Source organism: Schistocerca serialis, chromosome 1, assembly GCF_023864345.2.
Source record: "Schistocerca serialis cubense isolate TAMUIC-IGC-003099 chromosome 1, iqSchSeri2.2, whole genome shotgun sequence".
Taxonomy (NCBI): Eukaryota; Metazoa; Arthropoda; class Insecta; order Orthoptera; family Acrididae; genus Schistocerca; species Schistocerca serialis.
The window spans coordinates 308,559,731-308,585,662 of record NC_064638.1 but is presented as its reverse complement, the minus strand read 5'-3'; the positions used below and the strand labels follow the sequence as shown (position 1 = coordinate 308,585,662).

At 37.8% G+C, this 25,932-nt stretch overlaps 1 protein-coding gene across 4 annotated transcripts in view; it reads left to right on the top strand.

The window, feature by feature from the left end:
* Positions 1-25,932, top strand: part of LOC126469267 (ATP-binding cassette sub-family C member 10) — a 392,679-nt gene that overhangs the window by 83,518 nt on the left and 283,229 nt on the right. For all 4 annotated transcript variants that reach the window (XM_050096621.1, XM_050096622.1, XM_050096619.1 and 1 more), the window contains 2 exons: positions 14,960-15,196; positions 22,750-22,956. In XM_050096621.1, the coding sequence (XP_049952578.1) occupies positions 14,960-15,196; positions 22,750-22,956 (444 nt within the window). The remainder of the gene's footprint in view (positions 1-14,959; positions 15,197-22,749; positions 22,957-25,932) is intronic.

Sequence of the window (25,932 nt, the reverse complement as noted above, 5' to 3'; positions counted from 1 at the left end):
AGGTCTTTTTAATTTTCCTGTAGGCAGTATCTATCTTACCCCTAGTGAGATAAGCCTCCACATCCTTACATTTGTCCTCTAGCCATCCCTGCTTAGCCATTTTGCACTTCCGGTCGATCTCATTTTTGAGATGTTTGTATTCCTTTTTGCCTGATTCATTTACTGCATTTTTATATTTTCTCCTTTCATTAATTAAATTCAATATTTCTTCTGTTACCCAAGGATTTCTACTAGCCCTCGTCTTTTTACCTACTTGATCCTCTGCTGCCTTCACTACTTCATCCCTCAAAGCTACCCATTCTTTTTCTACTGTATTTCTTTCCCCCATTCCTGTCAATTGTTCCCTTATGCTCTCCCTGAAACTCTGTACAACCTCTGGTTCAGTCAGTTTATCCAGGTCCCATCTCCTTAAATTCCCACCTTTTTGCAATTTCTTCAGTTTTAATCTACAGGTCATAACCAATAGATTGTGGTCCGAGTCCACATCTGGCCCTGGAAATGTCTTACAATTTAAAACCTGGTTCCTAAATCTCTGTCTTACCATTATATAATCTATCTGATACCTTTTAGTATCTCCAGGGTTTTTCCATGTATACAACCTTCTTTTATGATTCTTAAACCAAGTGTTAGCTATGATTATGTTGTGCTCTGTGCAAAATTCTACCAGGCGGCTTCCTCTTTCATTTCTTAGCCCCAATCCATATTCACCTATTACGTTTCCTTCTCTCTCTTTTCCTACACTCGAATTCCAGTCACCCATGACTATTAAATTTTCGTCTCCCTTCACTATCTGAATAATTTCTTTTATTTCATCATACATTTCTTCAATATCTTCATCATCTGCAGAGCTAATTGGCATATAAACTTGTACTATTGTAGTAGGTGTGGGCTTTGTATCTATCTTGGCCACAATAATGCATTCACTATGCTGTTTGTAGTAGCTTACCCGCATTCCTATTTTCCTATTCATTATTAAACCTACTCCTGCATTACCCCTTTTTGATTTTGTGTTTATAACCCTGTAGTCACCTGACCAGAAGTCTTGTTCCTCCTGCTACCGAACTTCACTAATTCCCACCATATCTAACTTTAACCTATCCATTTCCCTTTTTAAATTTTCTAACCTACCTGCCCGATTAAGGGATCTGACATTCCACGCTCCGATCCGTAGAACGCCAGTTTTCTTTCTCCTGATAATGACGTCCTCTTGAGTAGTCCCCGCCTGGAGATCTGAATGGGGGACTATTTTACCTCCGGAATATTTTACCCAAGAGGACGCCATCATCATTTAATCATACAGTAAAGCTGCATGCCCTCGGGAAAAATTACGGCTGTAGTTTCCCCTTGCTTTCAGCCGTTCGCAGTACCAGCACAGCAAGGCCGTTTTGGTTATTGTTACAAGGCCAGATCAGTCAATCATCCAGACTGTTGCCCCTGCAACTACTGAAAAGGCTCCTTACTCCTCAACCAGCCTCAGGAACTTGTCAACTTGACGTTACTCGAATGAAATGGCTTTATAGTGTGGGAACAAACTAGGATTATTAACATTCTTTAATCTTTGCTGTAAGATATTATTGTTTATCATGAACCTGCTGAGCACATTCTGGTATCCAAGGGAGGTTTCATTGCACACACTGGCTGTTCCCACAAACTCTTTTGCCACTCAGGATAATTTTTTTCTCTTAGATAAAGCAATAGTTTTCATATGATAGACACAATTGTTCACAAATGTTATGGAATGAGCATAGTGCACAATCATTTATCCTACATAAATCTGTGCACACAATGGAAAGACTAAAGCTTACCACTTACTGTACAGTGGAGATGTAGAGCAATGGATACAACATCAAACATAGTCGTAATTTAAGAACTAATTATTTTGTCCAAAAAGATACTATTTGATGTCTAAGAAGCATGAACGTGTTTTTACACACATCAAAAGCAACGACACCTCATTTTTCATTTTGTCCTGCTTTTTAATCATTAGGACCCTGGTTTTCAGAAATATGACTTTCATCTTTATTACTACCCTGTGTGGTATAATATATTTCAAATTAACAGAAAAAATATATTGCAAACTTTATTATAGTATGCTGATTTCATGACCATTCACTGAAATGCATCTTCTCAAGCAATTAATTTAGCCCAAACGGTTTTGCAGAATACATTGTCATCAGATAAAATATTGAAATAAAAGCCAAATTCTATGGATATAGTGCACACAATAATTGAGTGCCTTAGTAAAAGCATAAAGCATATCAACTTTTAATAAAGAGAGAATTGTAGGAATTAGTTTCTGGGGGAGGGGGGGGGGGGAGTTTTGTGGGGAATTGTGAACTCCTGTTAAGGATGTATACTGTGAAGTGTGATCTTAATAATAAGCGACTGGAATTCAAGTAAAAAGTAAAAGAAAGTTTTAACTAAGTGGTTGCCAGTGACTGAAAGTATGGCTTAATGCCAGAATCAGATGGTATCTATAATAAAAAAAATATTCCATTTTAGAGAAAGAAGTGATTGTTATATTGAAAAGGCAGGTGGAACCAATGGTAAATATGGTTAACTCCAGATATCATAATGTACCAAGTGGCTAATCAACTTCTACTGATTGTCATTGTTTACCACTGTTTCATATTAGATTTCTCAAATCTGAAGACCTCTCTGGGCCCCGAGGAAACATCAGAATTATCAATGTGGAGCTTTGATTTTACTATTTTTACAATTTGTTGCACTGCTCTCACTCCAAGTCATAAAATTGTTATACACAATACAGTATGCCCTCTCCAGATGCATTAGTAGCAGTTTGGCTCGCTGGTCACATGGTGCCATCACAGAGAATAACAAAAATGGGTGTATGTGTTGCTACTGTACTTGTTGATCTGTGAACATATTATGTAGCACTGACAGTTTCTGTGAAGAATTATTGCTGCTAAAACATCTGATAGTAAAGTACCAAAGAGAAAACATGTTTTACGTTTTGTTCCATGGAACAGTAATAGTGAAATGTTTCCAGGACACAGAGTCTGAATCATTAATTGGTGTTCTCAGGGTGCCTCTGATGGCCAGTATAAAAAGTATGTAAATTAATATCCCAAATGATATAGAAACATATCTGTAAGGTCACCCATGACCTAAAGGCTGAAAACATTAGTATTAATAAATGTTGAATCCTCGTTTATAATTTTTACATAACTGCAGGCAGTTAGCAAAGAGGTAGTTGTCTCACTGTTACCTCCTACCATTCCGTTACAGCTTGTGGAATGAAAAACTGAACTTATTTCGTAGTAATGTGTGCATGTACATAAAAAGAGTTTTGTCTTAAACTCTACATAAGTAAATAAAATACAGATAACAGACTTTCCATTTACGGTACAATTAGCATAACTTGCTTAACAATGTAGTTTGGGGGAATGGGATCATAGATTTGCGTGAAATTTTGCACAGGAATTCTTCTGTGGAAAGACTTTTTACTTGAAAGCCTGTAGTTTTTGATAAAATTGACATAGAAGTTTTTGTATTGCTCAAGTCCTAATGATTATGATCTGGTGACTTGGTATGATGGATGCATGGTGAAAACTTCATACTCTGTTATGTTGATAATTATTGTTTTGGGACCATTCAATCTTGCCGTACATGTTTAGTTTCACTTTTATTCTTTTCAAGGGAACTTCAGTGGCCTGGAAAAAGTACATATTTTTGTTTATAGTATTTAGTTTAGATTTATGACTTTGTATATACAGGGTGAATCACCTTAAACTTGTAGTAAAATAATGCTCAAATGGAAAGTGCTGTTGATGTGTGGTTTTCACAGAATGAATTGATAATCAGGGGTTTACATTGTTAGCCAATAAACAGATTGTAATAATACTTAGAAAGTGTATATTTTGTGTAAATGTAAATTTTTAAATAGAACAATCCCTATTGACGTTAACTAACTAAAAGTAGTGTGAATTAAATTGTGAGTGGTATTGTTGCAGAGTCTAGTGCAAGTTGTTTATAACATATCATTTTGTGAAAGCTTCCACACTGATGCTTGTTTCTGCCAATCAACCTGTGTATTTACTAGGTATGATGATGTTACGTTTGCTTATAGTGTACTTGTGTGTTCCTTTACCAACATGACGGCTGTGCAGCCCATAGTGCACGAAGTACTGCAGCATGTCTTCAAGAATTGTTTCCAAATTGTTGGATTGGATGCAAAGGACCTGTATCTTGACCAGCCTGTTCCCCAGATTTGATGCCTGTAGATTTTTTCCTATGAGGAAAGCTAGAAAGATGCTGCCTACAAGGACATACCAACACCACCCAATGATATGCAATGACATAATTATTGCAACCTGTTCAGACATATGTGCTGAAATGCTAGTGTGTGTGTGCAACAGTAATTCCGTAACAGACTGGAAGCATGTATCGCTACTGCCAGTGGTCATTTCAAACATAACCTGTGATTGTCAGTTGTCTCATTACTAGTCAGAATCCACATCACTATTGTGTGCACTTTTCGTTAGTGTGTGCTATCATAGGTATTGTTCAATTGCTGCTGTGAGAAATTTTCAAAATACAATATCTTGAGAATGGCTTGCACTAGAATACTGCACAAACACCACTGACATTCTGATTTACTTACTTTTAGTTTGTTAACGTCAATAGACATTGTTCCATTTAAAAATTGTATGTTTGTTCAAAAAATATACCATCTAAGTATTATTACAATTTATTGGTTGGCTAACAACATGAACCTCTGACTACCAATCTATTCTGTAAAAACCGCACATCAGTAGCAGTTTCCATTTCTGTAATGTTTGCAGTGCAAGTTTTCGGTGTTTCACCCTGTATAGGGAAGTGATAATGTTTTCTTCTCTTATACATGCAGTTGTGTATTTGATTTGCACAGAAGTTGATAACTGAAAGGTCAGTTTTTCAATAACATCAATCAGGCTTTCATGTTGCACATGGGGATGCAGAAGTAGTATCAGTATGGGTCATTTGTTGTTCATGGTGTAGAGTGTTTTATCTTCTTTTCACCAGAATTGCAGTATCTTCTTTTCACCAGAATTGCAGAATACATAAGGTAAAATTAGTTTAATGTTAGAGAATAATGCAGTTTACAATGAAATGCAGATTTATGTTAATTATTACCTATATATCACAATGAAATGAAATAAAACAAAATAGCTAATGAAATAAAAATGTGTCTTTTTTTTTCAATATTTGTAGTTTAATCCATGCCTGATGAATGAAACTGTTTATGGTAATTATTTTGTGAAAAAATATATTTTACGCAAAGACAAAAGTTTCATCAAAATTGGTATGTGGATTTGATATTCACCATCTATACCTTCAAAATTTAGGTAAACGAAATTAGGAGAAATAATTTTTTTAAATTTAATTTTTAATTTTTTTTTTTAAACAGAAAGTAAATGTAAATCATGCATGTTACTGTGTATAATTCTTATGTGACAGACTTCTCTACATCAGTGTGATTATTATTGAGTAGTTCTGAGTATGTGATAGTTGTAATGTGTTCTTGCATGGAGTAAGGAAGCATATAAATGTCTTTGAAGTGATATAGCAGACAGTGTTCAGCCTGATTCATATCATTATGAGTGTATGAGTTTTCAGTATCACTCTTACAGAATGTAAACTGTGTTATGTCAGTGGTATTTTATGGATGTTTTACTGAAGTTTCATTAGTTTATAAATTAAGTCTGACCAACATACCCCGCTCATGACTCAAAGTCTGCTATGAGATTAATGGTTTCCAAGTGCAAAAACTTTGAGCAATATTGCTGGGTTTAGAAGCATCTTGCAACACTGGCATATAACTTCCCTATATAATATGGTGAGGAGTCTGTTTATTTCAGCTTGATTTCTGTAAATAATTTTAAAGTAAGTTTCACCATTTCCTTACCATTCCACATTTGTATTTACTTAGACACATGTAATCATGCGTAGAGAAATTATTGCATTGAGACTTTTAAGAACATTCACTTCATTTACAAAATTATGTTTCTTTTTTTGATTTCTACATCTACATCTACATCTACATTTACATACACGTATCATCGTCATCAGCTGATACTCGTATCTGAGTTTTTGTTGGAAATGTCTTTGATGGCTTGGTAGTCCAATCCTAGCATGTGACTGCAGAAATTACAAATGATGGATGGTGGAGGATGCGGCTGGGCCTAGAGGAATTTATGTCTCTGGTGTTCATCATCCTCCAGTATTTGACATTCCCACTCAAAGTTCTGAAGAGCATTTGAGGTAGTTGAGCACCAGCGACTGCAATCTTCTGCTATGGTGGACCAGTTACTTGGATCGATGTTCCAGGTTTTTAGATTTTTGTTGTACTGATCCTTATAGCATTTAAGAGGGGCACCTCACAGACTTTTAATTGTGCTCACTTAACTGTACAGCATTTGATTTTGAAGTCTGTCATCTCTCATCTTCTGGATATGCCCAACCCATCTTAGTTGGTGTCCAATAATGAGAGCTTCTATACTATTCATAATTGCTTTCTCAGGAATGTTGGTATTTAATATAAAATCATGCCATTTCATGTTCATGATGTTTCTTAGCTTCTGTTGGCTGAAGCTTTCTAATTTCTTCAGATTGTGGTGGTATAATGTTCAGGTTTCGCAACCATAGAGCATCGTTGAGATGAAATCAGCTTTATACACCATCAGTTTGGTGTATAGTGACACGTTTTCTTAGACGACCAAATGCTACATGAGCAGTACATATTCTGTTCTCCACGTCTTTTTCAGATCAGCAATTAGATGACAATATGCTTCCTAGATAAAGGAAATGATTCACTTGTTCCAAGGGTGTATCTGAAATGGATATGCTGTATCAGGAATGGAAGAGCCACGAGCTGGCTGTGCGAGCACCTTTGTCTTTTGAATATTGATGGAAGGACCAAATCGTTTGTATGCCTTGCGGAAACAATTAACAGACTGCTGCATCTCTGCAGATGAATGAGCTGGAGAGGCATTGTCGTCAGCGTACTGCAGCTCTGTTACATAAGTGGTACTTATGAACTTTTTTGAGTGGAGTCTGGATTGGTTAAATAATCCTCCATCAAACCTGTACTTTAGTTCTACCCCAGCATTTTTTACAGATGTCTCATAAAGCATAGCTGCCAGGTACAAGGCAAATAATGTTGGTGCAAGAACACATCCTTGTTTGAGCCCACTCATTATTGGTACTTCATAATAGTTGTTTCATTCTGGCAGATGACCTGTCCTGTCATGTCATCATGGAGAGCTTTAATCAGGTCAACAAAATGTTCAGGGCAGCTGAAACATTTTAAGACCACCCACTTGGCTTCTCTGGGAAATGTATCAAAGGCCTTTTTTACGTAATAAAAAGGTAATATTAAAGGCATTTGTTGTTCTCTGCACTTCTCCTGCAGTTGTTGTGCACAGAAAATCACGTCAATCGTTCCTCTTGATGGGCGAAACCTGCATTGAGACTCAGGAAGCACAGTCTCTAAAAGTGTCTGAAGGTGATGTAAACGGATTCTGGCAAAAATTTTACCAGTGACAGAGAGCAAAGATATTCCATGGTAGTTACCACAGATGCTTCTATTGCCTTTCTTGAAGATGGTGACAGTTGTGGAGTAATTCATATCAGCTGGCACCTTGTGGGTTTCCCACAGTAATAGTATGAGTGAGAAGTGCCTAGTTTTTAGAGGCAAGCCGCCACCCTGAATAAGTTCCAACGGGATGTTGTCAGGTCCAGGAGCCTTTCCTGGTTTCATACTATTGAGTGCCTTGCTGAATTCTTGAAAAGGTGGAGGATCCAGCCATCCAGGGTTGTGGAGGGTGCTGTGGGACATGATTGAGAACTTCTCCAGCTGCAGTAGAAGTGCCATTCAACAGTGAGCTGAAGTGCTCTTTCCAACAATTTAAGATGTCCTGACTTTCAGTAAGGATGGTAGTGTTGTCAGAGCTTTCAGTGTTCCTGATGAGGAGTGGATGGGTCCATAAAGCTCTTTAATTCTAGCATAAAAGCCATACAGGTTCCTGGCATCAGAAAGATTTTGGAGTTCTGAGGCCTTTTCTTGCCACCATTTGTTCTTGATTGTTCGTATTTCACTCTGACATTTCTTTGATGATGGCTTGGATTTCTTCATTGCTGCGCACCAAAACCAGTAACATTCTCTGCAGTCTCTTTGATGATCTTCTTTAATGCGGTCCATTCTTGTTCGACATCATCTGTGATTGCTGGAGATTTGCGAAGTTGTTCTGACGGCTTGTCTTGAAAGTCTGAGTGAACATCTTTGTTGATGCTGAGTTTTCTGCGCATTGGGTTTGAGAAGTGGGATCGTGGCTTACGACACATTGGTAATCTCAGACGGCTAACTAAAAGTTTATGATCAGTCCAGCAGTCCTTGATGTTTTGAGCTGTTTTTGTGATGAGAATGTCTTTCTTGTCATGCTGTCGAGTTATGACATAGTCTATAAGATGCCAATGTTTGGAGTGTGGGTACATCCATGTGGTCTTATAGCAGTTAGCCAAGCAGAATTGCGTATTGACGATGAAGAGCTCATGCTCAGCACATAGATCAAGAAGTAATAGCTCATTTGCCCTGCAGTTTCCGATCTCTTGTTTACCCCTGATGTCTCTCCAAAAATGGTTGTCCCTTCCCACTCTGGCATTGAAGTCACCCAATAGGATTAATTTATCTTGAACAGGTATCTTAGAGAGAGTACTGTTCAACTGGTGGTAGAACTGATTCTTTGAATCTTCATCGCTATCTAAAGTAGGAGTATATGCAGAGATGAAGGTGATGAAACTGGCTGAACCAAGGAGTATTCTAAGAGTCATAAGCCTTTCATTAATTGAAACGGATGTGAGTCGATGTGCATTCACTATTTTTGTTTTTACAGCAAATCGTACACCATGGACGTGCGGCTCTCCTGCAGCCTTTCCTTTCCAGGAGATGGTCTACCCTGATCTTGCCTCACTGATGTGTGTTTCACCTGATAGTCTAGTCTCACTCAAGGCAGCTATATCTGTATCTAGCTTAGCTAGTTCATGGCTGATAAGAACGATTCTTCTCTCTGGCCTCTCACTGGTCATGTCCAAGAGGGTCCTGACATTCCATGTTCTTATGGTCATTAACATTTCATTCTTCTTTGGTTTTCTTCCACAGTATAAGGAGTGACCTTCTGGGTGCAGATTCCCAGCCCGGTTCAAGTGTGAGTTCTGATGTTTAGCCCACATTTTCTAGGACAATCCCCATTCAGAGTGGGCAGCAGTTATCCCAAATAGGCGTGCTCAATCGCAGATGCTGGACCAGATCTCCAAGTAGTCACATGAGTTCTCAGGGAGATGACCATCACACACCTGCCACCAATGTGCAGGTCGAGACTAGCAGATTCTAGCTTCACTCAAAGCCTGCTACCACCATCCTTATCCCATCACCATTGGGCTTTAAACAAAATGACAGGGGAAATTGCCATTTGCGTGATTTTATTTAAGGTGGATATCAGCTTGCGAGGAAGTAACCCACACACTATGATTCTGGAACAGTTCATCACGGCACATATGTATGAGACATGTGACTTCAGGTACCATAACTGCAACAGACTGCCATTAGCTCAATGACAGCTGAGTAGCGCCTTTACAGCCAGTCCGTCTGGCATGATCTCTTCCACCTCAACGATCATTGAGAACCTGGGAGATAAAAGATTCTTCTTCCACTCAGTTTGCCTTTGGGTCAAGGGTAGGATAGTAGAGAGAAAAGTGAAAGACACCCTTGGGCCTCAAAATGTAATGCTGTTGGGGTTGAGAAAACCAAGAATTGGCCAAGGGAGGCCGATAGGAAAGAAAATGGAAGAAGTCTGTTACAAGTAAGTGGAAGTAATGACAGACTTAGCTAAGGGCCCATGTGGTTACCACCCACATACTTCCAAGATGGGAGCTCCATGAGAGGACTACGCTTTGTCTGGAATCTCGCCAGCTGACCTGTCTGGCATGGGTGACCCTACCAGGAGCGTAGCTCCTGCCAGCTCAGCTCAGTGGATCACTGAGACATGCAAACCTCTCCACCAACATTAAGGTGGTAGTCCATGGAGAGGACATACACATATACATATACATAAATACTACTCAAGCCGCTTTACAGTATGTGTTGGAGGATACCCTGTACCACTGCTAGTTGTTACCTTTCCTGTTCCACTCACAAATAGGGTGAGGAAATGCTTCTTTATGAGCTGTAATTTCTCTTATCTTCGTGGTCCTTATGTGAAACATATGTTGGCAGCAGTAGAATTACTCTACAATCAGCTCCAAATGCCAGTTTTCTAGATTTTATCAGTAATATCCCTTGAAAAGAACATTGGCTTCCCTCCAGGGGTTCCCATTTGAGTTCTTCAAGCATCTCCATAATACATGCATGTTATGCAAAACTTCCACTGACAAACCTAGCAGTCTACGTCTGAACTGCTTTGATGTCTTCCTTTAATCTGACCTGGTGTAGATTCCAAACACTTGAAGAGTACACAAAAATGTGTCACAATAATGTCCTATATGTGGTCAGCTTCACAGATGCACCACACCCCTTGATCTTCCCTACTACAGTCCTTGCATGCTCATTCCATTTCATATCACTTTTCAACATTACACCTTGATATTTAATTGATGTGACTGTGCCCAGCAGCTCACTACTAATTCTGTATTAGAATATTATGGGTTTGTTTTTCCTACTCATCTTTGTTAACTTACATTTTTCTACACTTGGAGCTAGCTGCCATGCATCAAGCAAACCAGAAATTTTGTCTAAGTCCTCTTGTGTCCTTGTACAGTCACACCTTCCCGTACACCACAGCACTGTCGGGAAACAGTGGCAGATTGCTGCCCACTCTCTCTGCCAGATCATTTATGTGTATAGAAAGTATCAGTGGTCCTGTCACTCTACCCTTGTGCAGTCCTGCCAATACCATTTTCTCTGATGAACACTTGTTATTGAAGACAATGTATTGGGTTCTGCTACTTGGGACATCTTTGAGCCACTCACTTATCTTGGAACGTATTCCTTATGCTCATACCTCCATTAACAGGCTGCAGTGGGACACCGTGTCAAACGCATTACAGGAATCTAGGAACAAGGAATCTGCCTGTTGCCTTCCATCCATAGTTCGCAGGATATCGTGTGAGGAAAGAGAAAGCTGAGTTTTGCTTGAGCAATCTTTCAGGACTGTGCTGATTTGTGGACAGAAGCTTTTATGTTTGAAGAAAATTTATTATATTCAAACTGAGAATATGTTCAAGAATTCTGAAGCAAACCAGTGTTAAGTGCATATTGCTCTGTAATTTTGTGGGTTTGTTCTTTTACCCTTCTTATAAACAGGAATCACTTGTGCTTTTTTCTTGTCACATGGGATTAAGTAAGGGGCCAATTCCATATAGAGTCAGTTTTTTTTCCATCAGAAAATCTCATTATTGTTCATAAGTCATTCAGATGTACAGTGCAGAAATACATTTATTTGTCTATATTTATTGGTAATAAATCATGTGTAGAATTTTCTACAGACAGATTATCAATATTTATTAATATTGCTTTCATCCAAGTATTATGATATTTCATTAAGGACTTAATGTTGTTTACCACTGTGTCATTTTTATCTCTGATATAACAAAACTTGTTTCTTTTGCAATGAGAATGTTACATGATGTAATAGACATGGACAGCCGAAAAATTGTGTACCATAGTTACTTCAAATCTGTCATCTGATATGGCATAATTTTTTAGAGTGATTCAAGTTATATGGTACAGATATTAAAACTTCAAAAAAGAATCATTAGGAAGGTGTGTGACGCACATCCAAGAACCTCGTGTCACCCATTATTTAAAAAACTATATATAGTATCTGTCCCATCTCTGTACATTTTTGAAATTCTAATTTTCCTGCACAGTAAACCTGAACTTTCCAAAGAATTTCACTTCAAACACACTTACAAACCTAGGCAAAAACAAAATTTTATGCTCCCTGCACACCGATTAAAGCTATACTCTATGACTCCTCAATACATGAGCATTAAAATATACAATAAATTAAAGGGATATGATATTCTGAGCATGGAAATTGGTCATCTAAAGCATCTAAAGAAAAAATTACATGAACTCTTAGTGGAAAAATGTTGTTATTCAGTGGAGGAGTTTATGAATGATGAGGTGATAATTTAAACAGGGCAACTAACATCTCTTGGAGGGGGATAGGACAGAGTTTTTGTACAAAAATGTAGAAGTATTGTACTGCTAGAAAATTGTTTGATAACTGTATTTGTTATTAATTTTAAGCTTGTAAACTAAATCCCTAAAATTATACACTCCTGGAAATTGAAATAAGAACACCGTGAATTCATTGTCCCAGGAAGGGGAAACTTTATTGACACATTCCTGGGGTCAGATACATCACATGATCACACTGACAGAACCACAGGCACATAGACACAGGCAACAGAGCATGCACAATGTCGGCACTAGTACAGTGTATATCCACCTTTCGCAGCAATGCAGGCTGCTATTCTCCCATGGAGACGATTGTAGAGATGCTGGATGTAGTCCTGTGGAACGGCTTGCCATGCCATTTCCACCTGGCGCCTCAGTTGGACCAGCGTTCGTGCTGGACGTGCAGACCGCGTGAGACGACGCTTCATCCAGTCCCAAACATGCTCAATGGGGGACAGATCCGGAGATCTTGCTGGCCAGGGTAGTTGACTTACACCTTCTAGAGCACGTTGGGTGGCACGGGATACATGCGGACGTGCATTGTCCTGTTGGAACAGCAAGTTCCCTTGCCAGTCTAGGAATGGTAGAACGATGGGTTCGATGACGGTTTGGATGTACCGTGCACTATTCAGTGTCCCCTCGACGATCACCAGTGGTGTACGGCCAGTGTAGGAGATCGCTCCCCACACCATGATGCCGGGTGTTGGCCCTGTGTGCCTCGGTCGTATGCAGTCCTGATTGTGGCGCTCACCTGCACGGCGCCAAACACGCATACGACCATCATTGGCACCAAGGCAGAAGCGACTCTAATCGCTGAAGACGACACGTCTCCATTCGTCCCTCCATTCACGCCTGTCGTGACACCACTGGAGGCGGGCTGCATGATGTTGGGGCGTGAGCGGAAGACGGCCTAACGGTGTGCGGGACCGTAGCCCAGCTTCATGGAGACGGTTGCGAATGGTCCTCGCCGATACCCCAGGAGCAACAGTGTCCCTAATTTGCTGGGAAGTGGCGGTGCGGTCCCCTACGGCACTGCGTAGGATCCTACGGTCTTGGCGTGCATCTGTGCTTCGCTGCGGTCCGATCCCAGGTCGACGGGCACGTGCACCTTCCGCCGACCACTGGCGACAACATCAATGTACTGTGGAGACCTCACGCCCCACGTGTTGAGCAATTCGGCGGTACGTCCACCCGGCCTCCCGCATGCCCACTATACGCCCTCGCTCAAAGTCCGTCAACTGCACATACGGTTCACGTCCACGCTGTCGCGGCATGCTACCAGTGTTAAAGACTGCGATGGAGCTCCGTATGCCACGGCAAACTGGCTGACACTGACGGCGGCAGTGCACAAATGCTGCGCAGCTAGCACCATTCGATGGCCAACACCGCGGTTCCTGGTGTGTCCGCTGTGCCGTGCGTGTGATCATTGCTTGTACAGCCCTCTCGCAGTGTCCGGAGCAAGTATGGTGGGTCTGACACACCGATGTCAATGTGTTCTTTTTTCCATTTCCAGGAGTGTATATTAACATGTCTCCAGTACAACAGATCACATGATCTGAATATTGTATATTATGAGATGAAATAAATCAAATCAAATAATGTAGAAAAATGACTTCAGCTACTTACACTTTCTGCAATGGATTCACTTTTGTGATGGACACATTTGGTTGAAGCTATGGTGCAAATTGATTTCATCAACTATATTTCGCCCTTCGAGAACCATACATTTTTTTCCCAGGGAAGTAACAGTAACACTGTTTTATTGACAATGGCTCAGGAACTCTTTGGAGGTGTGGCTGGTGTTTATGCTCATTGAAATACGTCTAGGGAGCATCATACTTTTTAAAACACAATGTGTAACTTCTTATGAGTCTCGGGAACTGATTTAACTTCCTCTCATAAACTCAAGTACGTTCTCCCTAGTTAATTCATTGCCATTAATCATAACATTCCCATTTTACTATTGATGTATAATTTTGAATTCTGTAACAATCAAGCAGAAGTAATTAGAAAGTACTGTGTGTTTTTGTAGTTCTGCAATAGCGAGAAAACCATATTGGATCTCAGTCACCTACAGGAGTTGTTCCCAACGAGAAGAATGATTGCGAATTCCACCAAATGTGAAATTAGATCTGTAATATAGTGTTTAGTGACAAAAAGTCTTAAAATTTTTGCTTTATGGTGAGTAAAGATGTTCTATGTTAGCAATGACATTTCTGTAAGAGTGGAAGCATGAGTGCTCATAGTGTTGACAGAAGTGGCTGTCTGTCCACAGCCAGAAACAAACTAATATGGAAAATTTATGGAAATGTTGTGGAAACTAGTTCGTCACAACTTATTACCTGTGGACAAATTTATATCGATAGCTTACACTGCTTTGCTTGAGATTGTGAATAAACAGCGTACAAGTTCTGAGCCCGTTTTATACAAAGGACATATTTCAGCTTGTTATGAGACTTGATGAATGCTTAAATCCCTATGGTAGCAGTTCGTAGAAGTAGTACAAAGAAAGTATGGTTGTAAGAATTGCCCAATAAATTTGTTTTAACTATTCCAGTATTTTATTTATAGCCTAACAGGTTGTTTTTCAGATAGCCCATTTAAACGTGAATTTTACATATTGTGATAGTTATGTGAGGGACTTTCTTTGTTGCTAAATGTTACAGGCTTTTCTACAGAAATTATGTGAAGGACTATCTTCATTGGTAAATGTTACAGGCTCTTCCACAGGAGAGACAGTTTGGTATGGTGGCTTTCATGAAGATGATGACCCTGCTTACTTGGGCACAGCAAGTGAGGGAGCAAATCCATTATCTCGCTTGTTGTTCCTATGGGTATCTCCATTGATAGATAAGGGATCACATGGACGACTAAAATCGACTGATGACTTATTTGATTTGCCATCATCATTGTCCCCAGCACTCCTTGGTGCTAATCTCAGAAATGCATTATCAGGTTGGTCTATAGTAACAATTGTAGAACTTTAAGGCTATTTTTATACATGAGATTGACTAGTACAAAACCATAGCTTGTGACTAGATGTCGAAATTCACCAATAACGGACATGAATTAGATTTCATGTTAAATTAGAAGTCCTCTTTTCCCAGTGCAATTATTGGGGTGAGTTAGAAAGTTGAAAGACTTGTACCAGGCGATTGACCCACACAAAATTATTTTTATTATTGCTATTATTATTTATTATTATTATTATTAATGATCATTTTGGAATGAGTTTCTTAAATATTATTTTATAGTGTACACACGTTAATAGCAATGGTTTTACAGTTTTGTTTGGAACTTTTATTTATTTTTATTTAGCTCAGGATAAGATTCTGAGATGACATTTGAGTATATGTTGTGTCTTTCTGTACTGAGAATTCCAGTAATAATTTTTCAGTAGATTAGGTAAAACTGGCATTTATGAAAGGGTTGAAACGGTGACAGGTCCTTAACCTGTTAACTTGTTCACCTTCCTAAGAATTCCCATGTCATGTTTAAAGATCAGCTGTGTGTGGCTGCTGTGAAGTATTTCCCACTATGATGGTCACTATCTGATTTGTTAATGTTACTTATTTTTAATTTACCTATACCTATGTTGTACAATGTAATGATAAAACAGTGATTTCTACAAACACAGCCTTAGTTTTTGTAGATAAATGGTCACACTAGTATGTCGAAGATAATATAGATAGAATATAGATGGTGTTATGAATTGTGTTTGTGAGTTTACATCTTGTCCCATTTTCATTAATTATGAATGTGGATTTAAATACAAAAATAATTTTGCACTTTTTCTTGTAGTTTTATTAATACTCTTATTTTCTGATATAGTGTGTATGATTTAAGTGTCAGGAAGTCTTTTGTAAAAGTATTTGTGTGGAGAGTAGCCATGTATGGATGTGAAATGTGGACGATAAATAGTTTAGACAAGAAGAGAATAGAAGCTTTCGAAATGCATTTGCAGAATGCTGAAGATTAGATGGGTGGATCATGTAACTAATGATGAGGTACTGAATAGAATTGGGTAGAAGAGGAATTTGTGGACCAACTTGACTAGAAGAAAGATCGGTTGGTAGGATATGTTCTGAGACATCAAGTTAGTATTGGAGGGCAGCGTGGAGGGTAAAAATCATAGAGAGAGACCAAGAGATGAATACAGTAGCAGATTCAGAAGTATGTGGGGTGAAATTGTTACTTGGAGATGAAGAAGCTTGCACAGGATAGAGTAGCACAGAGAGCTGCATCAAACCAGTCTCTGGATTGAAGAGCACAACAACAGCAACATGTGTATGAAGCAAACCACATAACAACAATTTATAACATTTTCCATGAGTTTATGTTACTGTTGTGTGGTTTTATGCTACTTCATATTATTGAAACAAGTGGTTCGTTGCTAAGTTCAAACTTTTATCAAAATAAAATTTTCCATCATTTAATGTACATTTCTTACAAACATGTTGTACATGTTTTTTATGGGGGGAAAGTTACATCTAGTAGAGATGTACATATTTACATGAGTTACCGTATAGACTAAATGTGGATTTGATGAAAATATTTCCTTTTACCCTTCCAGTCTCATTAAGGGACAAATGTTAATTTGGAAGCCTAATGACATGCAACAGGCTCACAAAACCGGACAGCTCTTATGATCCATCAATACTCTGGGTGAACTACTCTAATAGGTACCGATTTCAAGCAAAATGAAATTGCTACATAAGGAAAATGAGTTGTGTGCACAGAAAAAAACCCAGTAATATTGATCAACCATATTGTGAAAAGGAAAAGTGCTTCTCACCGTATAGCAGAGATGCTGAGTCGCAGATACGAACAACAAAAAGACTGTCACAAATAATAGCTTTCAGCCAGTAAGACCTTCATCAAAAATTAGATGAAAAACACATACATACATGTGGATGTATGTACCGTCTATGCAACTAAATGAAGGCAGTTCATTTATTGCCATACGCGTTTTGCTTCTTTTATTTGGGAAGCATCATCAGTGGCCTGAAACACATGTTTATTTTTATACGTTTGTCAGATGTATAAAAAGAAACATGTATGTCAGGCCACTGATGATGCTTCCCAAATAAAAGAAGTGAAACGCGTATTGCAATAAACAAACTGCCTTCATTTAGTTACATGGACGGAACATACCTCCACGAATTTAGAGCAACTAAGGGAAAGATTAAAACAGATTAAAATGACTATAATACAGCCATGTCGGGCATTTCCAGTCAAGTTATACAACAGGTTCAATAATATCCACCTCAGACTCCACAAGACTATCCAACACATTAAATTCAATCAGACCTGTAAAATAAATAATGTAATTCCTAGTTATATTAATGTAAAGGTCAGATACTACTCTTGGTAGCACAAAGTACAGAATCATTTGCAGAAAAGACTTGGTTAAAAGTGAAATCAAGTCACTTTGTACAAAGAAATCCATACTTAATAGTATATTATATGATGTACATCTCAGGTTATCAGTGATGAACAACATAATACGAAAAACTGAACACTCACTAACAAAAATAACTATAAAGAAAAGCATGACAAAGTAAAAACACACTCATCACCACAAATTTCACCCAAAATTAATAAATCTCACAGATAAAGAATTAACGGAGAAAGAAACACAGCTACTAGAGAAAGTGCTCAAATGCAACATCAGTACAAAAATAGATAACCACTACATAGAAAACTTACTTGTAGAAACAGAAAACATCTTGACAGAGGAAGATAAAAAAGAAAATAACTCTATAAATATTGGGCTAACATGAGAACTAGTGAAGAAAGAAATAAATAACATAATCACCATGTCAAAGAAAGAGTAAAACAGTATAAACTTCAAACAGATAAAAACACCACCAAGAAATTAAAACAAAAACTACAAGCTAACAGCATCATAGTCACAAGAGCTGATAAAGGAAACAGCACAGTACTGATCAATAACGAACAATATACAGACAAAACTAGATTTCATCTCTTCTAACAGTATCACAAAACTAAAATCTGATCCAACAGCACACTTCCAGACATACATAAAAAATAACCTCAAAGACATCAGACACACACATGTATACCTCAATACCCACTACAGACACAATAAAACTAATTTAAGCTGACATACAACAAACTACCTGCAGTCAATGTTAATAAAATGACTAAAACCCTCAAAGCAATCACATCCCAAAATTACTTCCAATTTGAGAAGGAATTTTACTTACAAGATGATAGGCTTCCAATGGGATCCCCAATTTCGGGAACACTGGCGAACATATTCATCAACCACACAGGAAACACTATCTTTGATACAGTCATCTCAAAGAAAGAATAAAAAATTGTTTATTGGCACAGATATGTGGACAGCATAATCTGCATGGTAGATGAACCAACAGAGAAAATTCATAAACTTCATACAGATATAAACAACATACATAAAAATATCCAATTTACCATGGGAAGAGACACACAAAAGCTAATACATTTCTTGGATATAACAATAAAGAGAGAGAACAGTGAACACATGTTTAACATCTTCAGAAGGGCAACAGCCTCAGACGTAATTATAATTATAAATACTTCATCCAACCACCTGAAAAATCGAAAGTTAGCAGCCGTACAACACATGTTACACAGACTGAATGACATCCCATTCATCAAAGAAAACTAAGAAAAAGAATTACAAACAGTACAACACATAGCCACAAACAATGATTACAGCACCCACACACTACAAAAACGCAATCAAAAAATTAAAACACAACTATAGAAAAATCAAAACAAGCAGAGAGAACAGAACCCCACAGACATTACAGCACACATGGGAACACAAAACAATAACACTCATGACATGAATAACAGAAAAAATGGTACACTCTTACATACAAACACAAAGCAACACACAAGATAGCAACTATACTAAAGAAGCAGGGATCACAAATAGCTTACAGAACAAGAAACACGCTCGAATCACATTTATGAACAACAGACAAACCAGATAAATACCAAGGAGCAGGTATATACCAGCTAGAGTGCCAAGAATGTAAATCAGTATATCTGGGGATGATAAGCAGGATATAAAGAACATATGAGAAGTTGGAAATATGAAAATAGCCATTCCACCTTCGCCGAAACCTGATAAACCATGGACATAAGCCATCCAACATGGAAAATGACACGACAGTTATCTAGTGAATAATCACAAAAAAAGCTCCTGACACTGCAAGAAAACTTTCACACACGAAGAGCAATTGCAATGGAAAAGAAGGTACTCAACGATCAAATCCATATAAACAATAACACTCTGATCATGCTAGCCACCAGAACAATAACAAACCAAAGTGTAACCAGGATAAATAATTAATGAATCTTCCTCCCCTCCCCCATACACATGCAATAACACACATTTGATATTTGCTTAAAAAAATTATACACAGCAAAATACACACATACGTATATTTATTATTAAAAAAATGAAATAAAATAAAAAATACATTTATATTAAAAAAAGATGCTGTGACTTACCAAACGGGAAAGCACTGGTAGATAGACACAATAAAAAACACACAAACACACACACAACAGTTATGTGTGTGTGTGTGTTTTTGTATTGTTTTTTATTGTGTCTATCTACCAGTGCTTTCCCATTTGGTAAGTCACAGCATCTTTTTTTAATATATTTTTCCCATGTGGAATGTTTCTTTCTATTATAATCATATCAAAAAAATACACACACACACACACACACACACACACACACACACACACACACAAAAACCGTATTTATTATTAAATAAAAAAAAAAGAAATTACCCAGAGCAAAATACACACAAATGCATATTTATTGTTAAAAAAAATTAAAATGCATTTATACACAGCAAAATACACTACACACCAGAAGCACACATATGTTTATCACCAAATGGAAAGTGAAAGTGAAACAGGCAATGTGGATGAAAGAACACCAGAAATCGGCCAGCTGGTGTATGAAAACTAGCAAATAGATCTCCAGGACCACACACATGTGTTAACAGTGCTGGAAATTGTAAGTGACACCAAATGATACATTTACAATATGGGACTTGTGCAACAGAAGTTGCTTCTAACCAAAAAAGCAAGAGAAAAACATGACAAAATGTAATTTAGCAGCATATTATATCTGTGACATAATACATTTATTGTATGTATAAAAAGAAACATGTATTTCAGGCCACTGACGATGCTCCCCAAATAAAAGAAGCAAAATGCTTATGGCAATAAACAAACTGCTTTCGTTCAGTGGCATAGATGGTACATATCTCCCTGAATTTAGAGCATTTAAGGGAAAGACGGAAAACAGATAAAAATGACATACATACACTCTCACACAAACGCAACTCAGACACACTTGACTGCAGTCTCAAGCAATTGAGGCCCCTCTGCCTGAGTCTGCGGTCATGGGTGTGAGTTGTATTTGCTTCAGTGTGTGTAAGTGAATTTCGTCTAATTTTCACAAAGATGTTACTGGCCGAAAGCTATTATTTGTGACAATTTTTTTGTTGTACCTATCTGTGACTCAGCATCTCTGCCATAAGGTGAGTAGCAACTTTCATTTTTGCAGTATTGTTACCTTCCATCCTGGATTTTCCATTGTTTGAATTGTATTTAACTTTCCTCATCCTATCCTTCTCTGCCCCCTGAGGATGGTAATTCTGAAAGTTAGGAGAGTGTCACGTATTTGTTACTTACGTATTGTTCAGTACCACATAAACATAAAGGCAAAAGCAACATTTAAGTGTTGCTGATATGAAGCTATCATTTGAAAACTTTGAAAAGTAATGCTTAGGACTCCTACATCTACATCCATACTCTGCAAGCCACCTGACGGTGTGTGGCAGAGGGTACCCTGAGTACCTCTATCGGTTCTCCCTTCTATTCCAGTCTCGTATTGTTTGCGGAAAGAAGGATTGTCGGTATGCTCCTGTGTGGGCTCTAATCTCTCTGATTTTATCCTCATGGTCTCTTCGCGAGATATACGTAGGAGGGAGCAATATACTGCTTGACTCTTCGGAGAAGATATGTTCTCGAAACTTTAACAAAAGCCCGTACCGAGCTACTGAGCGTCTCTCCTGCAGAGTCTTCCACTGGAGTTTATCCATCATCTCCATAACGCTTTCGCGATTACTAAATGATCCTGTAACGAAGCGCGCTGCTCTCCGTTGGATCTTCTCTATCTCTTCTACCAGCCCTATCTGGTACGGATCCCACACTGCTGAGCAGTATTCAAGCAGTGGGCGAACAAGTGTACTGTAACCTACTTCCTTTGTTTTCGGATTGCATTTCCTTAGGATTCTTCCAATGAATCTCAGTCTGGCATCTGCTTTACCGACGATCAACATTATATGATAATTCCATTTTAAATCATTCCTAATGCGTACTCCCAGATAATTTATGGAATTAACTGCTTCCAGTTGCTGACCTGCTATTTTGTAGCTAAATGATAAGGGATCTATCTTTCTATGTATTCGCAGCACATTACACTTGTCTACATTGAGATTCAATTGCCATTCCCTGCACCATGCATCAATTTGCTGCAGATCCTCCTGCATTTCAGTACAATTTTCCATTGTTACAACCTCTCGATACACCACAGCATCATCTGCAAAAAGCCTCAGTGAACTTCCGATGTCATCCACCAGGTCATTTGTGTATATTGTGAATAGCAACGGTCCTATAACACTCCCCTGCGGCACACCTGAAATCACTCTTACTTCGGAAGACTTCTCTCCATTGAGAATGACATGCTGCGTTCTGTTATCTAGGAACTCCTCAATCCAATCACACAATTGGTCCGATAGTCCATATGCTCTTACTTTGTTCATTAAACGACTGTGGGGAACTGTATCGAACACCTTGCAGAAGTCAAGAAACACGGCATCTACCTGTGAACCCGTGTCTACGGCCCTCTGAGTCTCGTGGACGAATAGCGCGAGCTGGGTTTCACACGACCGTCTTTTTCGAAACTCATGCTGATTCCTACAGAGTAGATTTCTAGTCTCCAGAAAAGTCATTATGCTCGAACATAATATGTGTTCCAAAATTCTACAACTGATTGACGTTAGAGATATAGGTCTATAGTTCTGCACATCTGTTCAACTTCCTTCACATTCAATCCAGCATAATTAAATTTTTAGCCAGACTGAAGTTTTAATTCAATGAGTGTGGAAAGGTGTGACCTATGAAATCATTAACAATAATTAGCTTTCTTATTATGTTATGTTGCATTTTCTAGAATTAGTTGACACTTTTCCACCTGAGGACTCATTTCAACAATTTACAGTTTACCGACAGATAAAAGTATACTAATTTGTAATTTGAATTTTCTTGGGTTCCTCTTACTTTTCATGATGAACTGTTTTGGTGTAGATTGAGTTTTTATGTTATAAACTGTGGCTTAGTTGCTGTTTTATTATTAGTAAATTATTGTAGACTAAATAATGAAATCAGTGAAAATAAACTTCTAGATGGAGCAAGTCTGATGCGAGCACTTCACCGTCAGTTTGGTGTTGTGTTCTACAGTGTTGGTATACTGAAGCTGGCAGCTGATGTATGTGGATTTGCTGGCCCATTGCTGCTGAATGGTCTTGTGAAATATGTGGAGACTGGTGATGAAAATCGGCCATCAGAAGGATATGTCTATGCTTTGGGACTTTGCTTGTCAACACTTTGTGGTATCTAAACAATTTAATTAGTGCCATTATACAATATCTTATTACTTTTCTTTGCACCATTTTTTGTTATAATGCTCTATTTTGTAAAAACCGTTATTTTCAAAATAATTCTTTGAAAATTGATATTTTTTATGATATCTCAACGAAAGCAGGTGATAGGATTTGATGAAGGGGAACGGAGATATGTGGAACTTTCAGTTTTTAATTTTGGTTATTAACAAATCAGCTTTTGTGTATTACGACTTGTCATAATATGTGTAGAATTGTGCAAGCCTTCTAAGTCTGATGAAAACTTTTGCATGCTCGAGGTATTTTTTTCAGTGTTAAGATAAAGACATTGCTGTTATGAAACCAGAGCCTTTTTGTTGACTCACCTATGAGTTTATATTGGTATAGATTAATCATTACATAAAAACACGCGTACTTCTGCCCCCCTTTTATTATAATCTATTATTTGCTCCCAGAATAGACTTTTAACAATGAATTCATAATACTATCTTGTCTGCCAGGCTGTCTGAGATATCTGGCAGTAGCAGATCTACTGTATCAGTAATAGATCATGAATGGAAGCTATTGAAACTTGGATAACTTATGAACGTAATATGATTTTGAGCTGTAATCCCAGCATAGCATAAGTTTCAGTGTTGTTTGTTATAAGTAATGGACTGAGAATGTCTCATAGTTCTGCTTAATGTGGTAGTACCACCAGGCCGTACCTGAGGAAAGACAAACATTGTCTGTATGGTGCAGAAGAATCAACTGCATTGATCCACTAAGTGCTGCATATCTAGTAGAACAATACATAGCAGTGCACAGAGGCTTATATTCAGCTGCTCGATCATGTTACTGACTCATATTCTGGAGTATTGGGATTCAAATCTATATCCACTCATCCATATTTATTTTTCAATGTTTCCTGAAATTGCTATGGTAAATACTTACCTTGAAAAGGACAATGCTTCTTTCCTTCCTCATCCTTGTCCAATCCAAGCTTGTATTCATTTCTAAATTTCTTGTCCTCAGTGGGATAAAAAATTGTAATCCTCCTTCCCTTCCTTGCTGATGCAGAACAGATACAGTTACAATGTTACGAAGTGCTGTAGTTACATGCTGGAAATTGTCAGTTAACAAAAAGAGAGCTTCAGTGCACAAATAGTGTGACACATAATGAACAAAGAATACAAACATGGTGTAAGCACCAGCATGTTTAAACTAAATCCTAAGCATGTGCCGCTTAATAGAGTGCATGATCTTCTCTAATTTTAAATTATAAGCTTGGAGGTATGTGGGAAGTGTCAACTTTTAAATATTACATTGTCTTCTGATCATTACTTTATATTGTTCACTAAAGTGGGTGTAATATACTGTCTAATCGTTACAATTAGAACACTGCTACATATGAGAAGAGTAACAATTGTATTGAAACTAGCTGCAATATTGCAGAGAAAGTCTGTTGCTATTTTATATAATAGTTACGTAAGTATGAAATTGTCAGATCTTCTTCTTCCATTCAGGTACAGGTTGAACAAGAGATTACATTCTTTCTAAAATTGCATTACTACAGTCAAATGCTTTAGCCAATAATTTGTGGCCAACATATTGCTGTTGGCTACCACAAATAGGAACTTGAATTAGGAGGCAGACAGTGCAGCAGATTGCTTGTCATTTCAGTGCCAGAAAACTGCAAGATCTAAATAGCTGTATCATATTGTCACAATTGGTTGCAAGAATCACCGTCTCATGTGGACAGCAAAGTACACTGAGATTATACAGATAATGAATCACTGTTATTGGAGGTTGTCCATATTGTAGTGAAATAATTTGTCAATTATGGTTTATTCATCTCATGATGTACATTTTCAATCCATGTAGTTTGTATACAGTAGACACATCAAAAATTTCTGTCATAGTTACAACAATTTTTACAGTAATAAATAATAATGTAATACCAAATTTATATTTCTTTGAATAACTGTGCATACTTAATATGACATGTAAAAAGCTATAACCAGCTCAAACTACCAGTTTTCCCTACGTGAACTCTTTACCAAAATAACAGCATTTCAGTATCAATGGCTCATATTACTTTCTTTGCAGTGGAAATAATTTTATCTGGATTAACATCTTCCCTTTTAATTTTTTACATATTTTCATTCCCATGGATTGAGGTACCTGGGCACACAGTTTGAGACAGTAGGTGGAAACGTAGAAGTTTCTTTGTTTCTTGTGTCATGTGTGAATAAAATAGTTTCTCTGAAATAATTCCTAATTTGGTATATAAAAATGTAATAATGTCATTAAACAAACAATCCTTTCGGAGGAACATCAACAGCTGAGCCTTATAGAAGAGCTTGAAAATATCGCTTCAGTTGTAAGGTTCTTTTTATTTAAAACATGACAGGTTTTGGGCTCTTATATACCCATCATAAGGTGTTATAACTTTGTGCTGTGACCTTGAACACTGTGGTGGACGAGTACATGATGCGTTGTATCACCAGCTAGTGCAGAGCACAGCACTCTTTGATTGCTGGTGCTACACCGCGTCCTGTACTCATCCACCATGGCACTTGGGTTCTTAGCACAAAGCTGTAATACCTGCTGATGGGCATGTAAGAGCCCGAAAGTGGTCGTCTTTTAAATAAAAAGTACCTAATAACTGAAAGGGTATTTTCAGCCAGTGCTAATCTCATAAAAATATAGGGATAGGAGAGTTAATATTTAAAGTTTTCTGTATCATGAATGACATGGTTCCTTATGATGTACAGTGCACATATTCCAAGTTATGTTTCTCTGTACCTTTAATATCCACACTGTGTTAGCCAAGTTCTCACAAAAACACAACACCATTCCTAATAATAGATTCAAAGTAACTTGTTGCAATGACAGTTACTGAGAGCTGTATTATATGCCTAAAATTGCCAGTCTCTTCAAAGGGGCATCAAACTATTAAGCTATACTAAATTCAATACAAGTCAC